The 10,257-nt window shown below is 39.6% G+C and overlaps 1 protein-coding gene across 2 annotated transcripts; it reads right to left on the reverse strand.

Annotated features, from left to right (window-relative positions):
* Window positions 1-412: 412 nt before the first annotated feature.
* On the reverse strand, window positions 413-9,976 carry LOC100279876 (MutS homolog 1). 2 transcript variants are annotated; one of them, NM_001152829.1, is given in 13 exon segments: window positions 413-911; window positions 1,222-1,374; window positions 1,497-1,696; window positions 3,272-3,398; window positions 4,134-4,244; window positions 6,468-6,539; window positions 6,618-6,707; window positions 6,783-6,893; window positions 6,975-7,526; window positions 8,017-9,090; window positions 9,447-9,479; window positions 9,581-9,630; window positions 9,729-9,856. In NM_001152829.1, coding segments are annotated over 13 exon segments (2,829 nt in total). In that variant the 5' UTR covers window positions 9,784-9,856; the 3' UTR covers window positions 413-710.
* Between the last annotated feature and the right edge of the window lie 281 nt (window positions 9,977-10,257).

Genomic DNA, 10,257 nt, shown 5'->3' on the forward strand with positions numbered 1-10,257 from the left:
AGAAACTCCCAATCGCATCAGCCTTTTTTAGGAATAAGGATGATTGAAAGCAGTCTCTCTATATTTAGAGAAGGCTTCTTTTATCACTGAGGGCTTGTTTGTGAAGGGAAATGAAAAGGATTAGAGAGATTAAAATCTTCTTGTTATTCAAAATTAAATAAATTTTAGCCCATCTAATCCGCTTCAATCTTCTTGCTCCCAAACTAAGACTTGATAAGGAAACCTTTGTCACTAAGTTTGCTTCTTTTTATTAATTTGTTTAGAAGGTAAGTATGGCTGGGTTGAAAAGCTGATTAAAGGTCGTTGTGAGGCCATCCTCGACAAAATCCCAACAATCTCTACAAACTATCAATCCCTACTTGCACTGAAAGAATTTTGCTAGACAAGCAGCACAGCAATAGCCAATAGACGTGCAGAAACTTCAAGCTTCGACGAGACTGGCACAGCAGACTTCACGGCTGTAAAGGACGGCGTGCAATCACAGACGGGGCAGAACGGCAGAGCAGAGTAGCTGCACCCGAACGGTATGCAGGAGTAGCAGCACTACCGCCGCGTTAAATATGCACATGGTTTTCCCTGTTGCACTGTCGGCTAAGCCTAAAGACTAGAGTACATCTGCTGATGCGTATTAACAAAATGGATCAGGAGATCCTAGCATCAGCGAGGTTCTCTCATGGTCTTGCCTCCATACACGCGGGGATTAATTAGCTTCAGAAGAACTGCTGGAGCCAAGGATTGTCAGCTGCATCTTTCTGCAAGTCAGCTTTCATCTTGGTGGCCATCTCCAAGATCTTGCTCCCATCCATCTCATCCATAGGCAATGCGGCGAATTCCTCAAGGAAAAGCCGAGCCCGTGCAGCTCCTCTGGTGATGTCATCTGGGCTAAATACCCTCTTGCGCTTTGATCCAACCTGCACAGGACAGTCGCTAGCTTAGAAAGACTGAAAGAGGGTTGAGTTTCAGTACAGTATGGGTAAGAAAGAAGGATACCCTCTGCACCAGAAGCTCCCATGAACTGAGCAGTAGATAAAAGTAATTTTACCATAATTGTATATATATGGCCATAAAAACTCCAAAAATATACTACTGTCAGCTTTGTTGAATTGTGAATCCAGTATTCATTTTCTTTACGATAAGATCACTCAAACAGGAGGAAGCATATGCGTTTTAATTCATGTCCAAACCCGTAGTATTTAGTTCGATATTTTTAATTGCATATACCTCGTCTTTCAAATCATCGGAAAAGGTAGGTGTAGTAGAAAAGTCTTCTAACTCTGCTGCTTTGCTTTTCGCAAGGGCAACAACAGCTTCTGGAAAATTAGCAAATTCTGCAACATGAATACCAAAACTTTGGTCGCATGCACCAGGTTCAACCTACAACATGAACAGGAAAATATCGTAACAGAAGATCTGGAGGCATCATTTGGCAGACCAATAATGCCAACTTGTTTCTATAAGACGATAAATGAGGATAAGAGTTTCACATCATGACATACCTTGTAAAGCATAGTTAACTTCCTACTTAATGGGTCTATGTGAGCACCCACGTGATAATTTGCAACTCCGATGTCTGAAATGTGTTGGTGCTCATCATCATTTCTATGTGCTAATGCAGTTAGTTCATGGAAATGGGTTGCAAACAAGGTAGGCGCTCGAGTCACTTCCATAAGATGCTCACAGATAGCCCATGCAAGACCTGATAACAAATAGTATATCAATCTCAAATGAGAGTTAAGAGGCTCAATCTCAAATGAGAATTAAAAGTTGCAGTTGTCTGGAAGTCAGCACATTGCAGCAGCTAACCAAGGTTGTAAAATTAGGTACTCAATTTAGAAATGGTAATTGCTAGTTTCATCCAGTGATGCGTCTAATAAGTAGATTTGCATGCTTATAATGACAGCAAAAATGGATAGATACAACAAACTGAAACTATTTTTGATTGATTGAAGCATGAGATTGCATACGCACCACACAAGACCCAAATGATGCTGGTGTTCAGTACGTGTATAGCTAATTTGGTTAACATAATATGGGATTAACAAAGTAAGCCAACTTGGTCCAACTCTCTTGTATAGACCCAATTAGGAAAGAAAAGCTTGTAGATCATTATCAAACAATCCAAAAGGTGTCTACAGGTCTGGTATGAGTATGACAGACAAGTGGAACTTGCCTTTTAGTATGAAGGCAACCATAAGGCACCATTCTAGCATTAGTATTTAGTAATAGCAGATTAGGTTGTTGTATTACAAGCAATAAAAGATTTGAGATGCCAATAAGTTGTTGTTTGGTTCGCATATTTGTAACGTGATGGGTAACTGATAACGTTAAATCATGTTTATTTAAGTCCAGCCATAATTGGATCCCACACTAGAAAGTGATACCGGCATATTCAAACTTATTACTGTTGGTACTTGAGCGTGAACCATTACCATTACCATTTATGTTACATTTCATGAACCAAAGTACCAAACAACATCTAAATGTGAATGCAGCAAGATTCATGCTATGCATGCAGGTAGTTACCAACGAATGATTACACAAAAGAATTGTCAGCATGGTTGTATGCATCAGGTTGTTAACTGCATCCAAAATAAAAAAAATAGCACGACGAGACATAGAGGGTGTTATGATTATGAATAGCACTTGTATTCAATATGATGCCCTGATGCCAGGTACAGCATAGAGTCCTATCTAAATACAATAGAGAAATAGAGTCCTATCTAACAGAGGGAAGCAAGCAAATACACAAAATACAGTTTTGCCAAGAACTATTTGTTTCTTTTTATCTGTACAGAAACTGGCCATTCACTGATGATTAACTTCAAATTTCAGCACTGTTACATAACCAAAAATAAATATACCATATAAAAGCTCCTTTGTTCTAGGTTTTAGTTCAAAACAATTTAGAAGGAAAACAGAATTTTTTATTTCCCAGACCATGCTGGTGGGTCTCATCAACAGCAGTAACCACCAATTACCTCCAGCGAATGGAACATTTATCAGCAATTGCAAGGATACAAGGAATTACTTACTTTTTTGGTCCAAGAGATGTATCTAACCAAGTACCAAGTGTAATATATGCAATGCTAGTAGAATGAGCTTAGAAATGTGCAAATTTCAGGCTTCAAAACTAATAACACTTTAAAAGTCAATAATTCAATATCGCCTAGAAGTAATACAGATGGTAGTCTATGAGTGTCAAAAAGAAATAAAAGGAAAGGTGATTAACAAACTTGTAAGAGAAAAACTAGAAAAGCTATACAACACTGACCAAATCCATCATATGTGGAAGTTCCACGCCCCAGCTCATCAATAATTATAAGAGACTTATCAGAGGCGCCTTTTAGGATGGATGCTGTTTCAAGCATTTCTTGCATAAAAGTTGATACACCATGAAGCTGCCAAATAAATGTGAACATAACAGTTTACGACATCATACTTTCCAGGCAGTGGCGGATCCAGAATTTGAATCTAGCGTAGTCGAGAACAAAAAAAAATGGCATATAATACCATGTATAATTTGGTACCACATATATATAATTTCTATCAATTCGGTACATGAGCAGAAAATAATCAAAATATCTCATAATGCATTTAATTCATCAAATTAGGTTGCAAGTTGTATAAATTTATTTCTTTGGACCTAAACACGGAGAAGTAGTTTGTTTCTAAACCAAATTTGAGGGTAGTCAGGGGCCTACCTAGACTACCCTCTAGTTCCGCCCCTGTTTGCAGAAGTATATAAATTTAATGCTTGCTTAGAAGTAACAGAAAGTTTCATCTTACTATGAGAAAAAACCCTGCCATCATTATCCGTTAAATTTAAAAATGTTTTGTTATTGGATCCTTTGGGCTGTGGGATCAACATGTAATGTGTGTTTTTGAACTCTTTCCTCTCTTAATTGAAACGCAGAGCTCCTGCCATTTTCATTCAAACAAATTGAAAAATTACACACATAAGGCTACTACCTTGAATCTCCCTACATAACTGACTTTGTATGAGTAGCTAAAGCAAGAGACTCATATACGGTATTTGTAATTGGCTAATTGCAAAAAAAGTTTAAATAAGAACAAAAGGGCATTTCCAACATAAACTTAAGAACAAAAATACTTTGATGATCAAACCAACTTACTTGGCAATCACCAGCGCCAACACGAGCAAAAATACAATCCCTCACACTAATGCTTGCTTGATCACAAGGTACAAAGGAACCAACTTGTGCCATCAATACATTTACACCAACCTGATTCTCATATGAAAATTAATTGAGACAAGCTGATAGATGAAGGAATGTAAGCAGAAAAAGGTATTATTAGTTGTTTCAAATAAAATGTTTGAAAATATATATTAAATTCAGTAGCCATCGTCCAAGAATTAGAAGATGCAGCTCGAGGAACTTCCCACAATATGTTTAGCATGTCCATATGCACTCCAATTGAATCAAACTTTGTTTCAGTTTCTCCAAACACATTGATCAAGGAGTTGCAGAACTTTCAAACTCTTTACTGGAATCTTGGGATAACAGACCTCGTTTACATCAACTTTTCAAAGAGTATATCAAGGAATCACATATACATGCTCATACAGCTGACTTTTTTGTACCAGCAACATTTTGGGTCATAGCAAAGCCCTTTTGCAATCGTGAACAATTTAATTTCTGGGCAACCCATCTACTTGTGTGAAGTTCTTGGATCAAATATGTATGAATACAACTACTCAATGAGTCACCCCATATGACTATCTAGAAAACAGAAAAAACATATCACGGAAGGTGTCAAGCACACAAACCCTTTTTTCGTTTAGAAAATACACAAATTCTTTATTATAGTACAATTGCATTGTAACGGTTAGGTGGCAGATGTATTGGGGACATTGCACCTGCTGTGTTGAAGTTAGTTTCGAAGCGCAGGGCAGACAATAGATCGGTTAAAGATGCTTTGCTGAATTTCCAGTGGCTGTCTGATTTGAGGGGTTCCATTTCGGTGAGATATATTACTGAACTGTTAGAGTTGTGCGAGATCTTGGATGGGAAAGTCCTTCAACAAGGGGTTCAGGATCAGCATGTGTGCAAAGCTAAGTGCTTCTGGTGTATATTCGACCAAATCTGCATACAGAGCCATGTTTCAAGGTGATATGTGCTTTGAGCCAGCGGATCAAGTATGGACAAGTTGGTCACCTGAGCAGTGCAAGTTTTTTATTTGGCTGGTTCACCATGACAGATGCTGGACTGCGGACAGACTCGCAAAAAGTGCTCTTGCCCATCCTGACTTGTGCCTGTTATGTGACCAGGCACAGGAAACTATCAACCATCTGCTTGTTGATTGTGTCTTTGCCAAGCAGTTCTGGTCGGAGCTCCTTAAGTTGAGTGGGTTACAGAACCTCGGTCCGCAGCAAGGTGTTCTTTCCTTCAAAAGTTGGTGCAGGAGCAGCAGTTTAGCAGTGACAGGGCAGGCTAAAAAATCCTTTAACTCCATCGTGATTTTGGGTGCCTGGATCATCTGGAAGCATAGAAATAGATGCATTTTAGGGCTGTATTCCCAACCTTGTGGTGGCTCTTCAGGCTGCTAGGGAGGAGGTAGGTCTTTGGGCTATAGCTGGCGCCAAAGCCTTCCGCTATGTCCAGGCTGGGGGGTTATCAACATAGTGTAGGTGGGTTGAGTGGTCTTGTCTGTTTATTATGGAGGTGTTCCTGTATGTTATTTTTTGGCCACCGTGAGGAGGCTATGATGGACTTTGTCCTCTTTGAACCTTCATTCTTCTGCTTAATATATTAATATGCAGCTCTCCTACGTATTCAAGAAAAAATGTTTGCATTATGCATATAGGGTGGCAGTGGTGAAATAATCATTACAGACAACTTGTAGTTCAATATATATGGGTATGAGAATGAAACAACACATAATTGGATCCAAGTGTAGCAATAATTTTACATACTAACACATTTAAGTCCACATATCACACTCATATGAATAAAATCACTGGTCATACTCCCTCTATCCCAAAATATAAAGAACACACATATTTCATACTCCAAATTTGTTGTCATTGACAAACAATTGGTCTAATCATATGAAAAGTTTGTGCTACAAAATGGTTGCATTAGGTTTGTATTTAGAAAAAACTTCTAATGGCCAAACTTTGGTTGCCACAAATAATATATTATTATAAGAGGAATAGTGGGCATATACTCGCTGTTTGTAAATGTATTATGTTTTGAATATCAGCATCGCCACCAATGTGCAACTTTGACCACAGCTTTTTATAAAGTTATGACAACAAAATATAAATTATATATTATGAAAATTGTTTACACAAGAAATTTGACAGTACTTACGTATTATCAAACAAATAGCTTTACTTAAACCTAATGGTACCTAGAGAGACCATCTATCTATGCATAAATCCATGACATTATAAATAAATTCCTTGAGTGGCTCATCAAAAAACATGAAAGTGCAAATCTAACCTGTCTTATAAATGTGGATTTTCCTCCCATGTTTGGTCCAGTGATGATCTGAAACCAACTTTTCCCTCTCACCTATTTAGGGCCATCGAATCATCACTAACTTCAGTGATTAAGTGCTGCAATTGCCAATATCATATCACGGGAACTTACCAGAGTGCAATCATTGGGTATAAAGTTAACACCATCTTGTGCCTCTAGACAAGGATGTCTGCTACCCAGTAGAACAATATCTCCTTCATCCTGTCATGTGTTCTCAAGCTAAAAGCCACATTCGAAATTTATCATTTTAAATAAGTCCTAGGAAGTGTTTCTTACCGACGCAGTGATGTCTGGCCTAACATAAGGAACTGGGCAACTAGTTGCCAAATCAGCAAAACTTTGTAAAACATCCAACTCCGACAGAACTGCAGCAAAATTTTCAAATACCTACACCAAGAATTGAAGATTTATCCCAATCTGTACAGAGAAAAAATAAACTATGAAGCTAAGATAATTATCTTAGTGTACCTCTGAGAATGTGCCTGAAACCCTCACTACATCACCAACCACCTTTTTCTGACAACTTGTGTACTCACCAAACAATGCCTGGTATTGATCACTTAGATTTTTCAGCTTAGAATTTGTGAACTTTACACCATCTTTACGAGTTTCTATGATTAAGTAGCTGCCAGTGAGTTTCTTCCTGACTTTCTGTTCCTCTTTCTTTGACATTCTGAACACATGTCCAAGGGATCCTTTTTCTAGCTTCAGTTGCTTATCAACAGAAAGATCCAGATCACTAGCTGTATCCACGTGCAGATTGTTTATGTGGTTTTCAACCACAGAAAGCTCATCCTTTAGTACACCCAAGTCAGAAGAATATAGAGGAGATATTCTGTACTCTCCATTCTCCAGCTGAGCAAGATCAATAGCTGTCTCAACAAGAGAAGAAAACCGACCAAATCGATTCTTTGCCATCCATTCTTCTAACGGTTCAAGAAACTTTGACCTTATCAATGTTGAAAATTGGCCATTATATTGCTGAAGAATGCCCTTGATGTATGGGATTCTGCTACAGGACTGCAAAACCAATAATTAAATGTGTTAAAAATATTGTGGCAAAAGAGGTATCGCCCTTGTTTAAGAAACCTAATTCTACTCTCTTTACTCGAAGGTTATGCACAAATACACAGAAATAAGCATTACTTGTGATTCAAAAATGTAGGTCCAGGACAACGACAGTCTCCAGCATAACACTTTGACTGTTACATACTAAGAAAGTATTTTCCATGATGATTCTAGTAACATCAGCTACGTGATAGATTCCCATATTGATTGGCCAAGTTAAAAAAAAGTTTGACCAACTAGGATTATAGTAAAGAGATCTACATTTGGAATTGGAGGGAGTGCTACAAAGGTTCAGTGCACCCCTTTCATTAAATGTTGCTAACCTTACACTAGCAGCTAGTAACCAGTATTACTGTATATTCAAATACATTTTCAGGCAAACAATTATCTATGCAAAATTGCAAAGTCATTAAAATAAAATAACTGTAGGTGCAGCAATAACCTGATAAAGCTTAACAACAGGCTGCAGATTAGCTGATTTCTTTCGGAGACTATGTGTTAGACGATCAATATCTGATATCCTTTTAAGTTGTTGCCGGAGTCCCTGACGAAGTTCTGGGTCTTCTACAAAAGCCTGAACCATGTCTAGTCGGTTATTAATTTCATTAACATCTAATAGAGGTTGTTTCAGCCATCTGTTCAGCAATCTTTTTCCCATCCCAACAGTACAAGTTCTGTTCATCAAACCAAACAAACTGAAGTTCTTGTTTACATCAGTTTTCCCTTCTGCAATGTTTAATGCTCGAACTGCAGCAGAATCAAGTCGCATGTAGCAGTTCAAATTGTACTTCTCAATTGTGTAATTTCCATAGTTAGTGTCATCTGCTAGCAACTCGGCATAAGATAAAAGAGCTCCAAGGGGACCAAGAGCATAGTCAAACTGAGATAGTAGATCACGTACAGGCTCAACAGAACCCCTGATTATTCTACCAAGATCTTGTGCGAGATCCCTGGATTTGAAGTCAGCCTTCTTTTTCTCAGTCAACAGAACATTACAGTTACTAATGACGTCTTGAAGGGGGTTTAGGTCAATGGATTTTTCACAATCTGCTGGGAGAAGACACTCCTTGCAACCTAATGCAACAAGAGCTGATTCAACATTAGTGAATCGGCTATCTTCGGGAAACTCAGCCAACCCAAGCTTCCTATTGGTCATATCCAAAAAACTAAGCCCTACATACAGCTGACTTTCCCGGCACGCTGGAAACAAAGCAACAATCACTGGTGAATCTTCCATGTCATTGTTTGCAAACAGAATGTCTTCAAAACTACCAATATTTCCAGGTGTTCCGGACTTTGTTAACCTCCAATTTGACCCACTTCCCTCATAGAGTTCCAATGTACAGTCAGTCCTTTCCAACAAAATGTTGCGGGCAATGGTCTCAAACATAGCCTTGCTCACGCTGGCACTTAAGATTCCATCAGAGCTGCTACCTAGTTGACGTAAGGCAGACATTGTGTGGTAGTATGTCCTTGCGATAAACGTAGCATTCTCGCCATGGGCAGTGTAATAATCCTGGACCATATTTAAGCATAGTTATAGCATGTCATTTTACAGTGGAAGGTTGACGTGGGAATTAAATTCCCAAAGGAACAATATTAGGCATTAAATCCCTAAATTATGGCTAAGAACGATTCATATGGTACATAAACTGTCAACCAGATTGAGCAAACATCATCGTCGCTATTTAATGAATCATGTGCAATCTACACGTTCACTTATTAGGTGGAAATAAAAAGGCACAATTGTCCATATTTTCTAACAGTAACAACTGTACCAGAGCCATCCCCCCCCCCAAATTTCTCTAGTTCATCCTATTGCCCGAGATAAAAAGAAAAGAAGAAACATCTACATGTATTGCAATCACTTACCCTGCGATCGAAGAGACGAACGGCCCGGGGATCCTGCCAGACCAAAAAGGAAAAGGAAATGAATCAGCCAAATAAATACTCTCCAGATAATCGCCCAAAACTGAGGCCCAGAAAGGTGAAATCGAGGGACGCACCTGCGGCAGCTTCTTGAAGAAGGAGATGAAACCCTGCGCTTGTCTCGCATCTGTCCAGCCACAAAAAAATAATAAGACAAAAGAGGAATGAGTGACCCGACGGATCTAAAGAAACCAAGGACGGTGTGGCGCGCTCGAACGCACGGACCTAGCTTGAACTCGGGGAGCTTGCCGCCCTCCGGCGTGAAGTCGTCGCCCTCCATCGTAGATGCGTTCGATACCCGGTGCGTAGAGGTTCTGATGGTGGCGGTGGTGATGTGGGGTGCGGACTATGTGCTCGACTAAATGCGCGCGGGTGGCGGGAAAAGGTAGGGTTTTCTCGCGCGCGGCGAGAAACGGGGCTTTTGCGCGCGGAGTCTCATTTCGTGGGGGAATGGAGCGTCGTGGGTCTCTCCCAGAAGCCAAAACACAGTGGTCTTTGAACATCTTATAAACCCGTTTCGATATTATATAAATATTTGATATAGTCTCGCACCGATGACGTCGGCACCCTTGCGAGGAACTTGTCGGACATTAGTCTCGCACCTGAGATAACGACGCACTACGTCCCCGATGCAACTTCACCATCATCCATCAACCAGGAGGTAACATCAATTTTCCACTCTGTTCCCTTTAGATTCAGCTTCGATCCGCCAAGCGACCCCGTTTCGGTGAGCGCTTTCGCAAGAGCATATCCT

The sequence above is a fragment of the Zea mays genome, chromosome 7 (assembly GCF_902167145.1).
Source record: "Zea mays cultivar B73 chromosome 7, Zm-B73-REFERENCE-NAM-5.0, whole genome shotgun sequence".
Lineage (NCBI taxonomy): Eukaryota > Viridiplantae > Streptophyta > Magnoliopsida > Poales > Poaceae > Zea > Zea mays.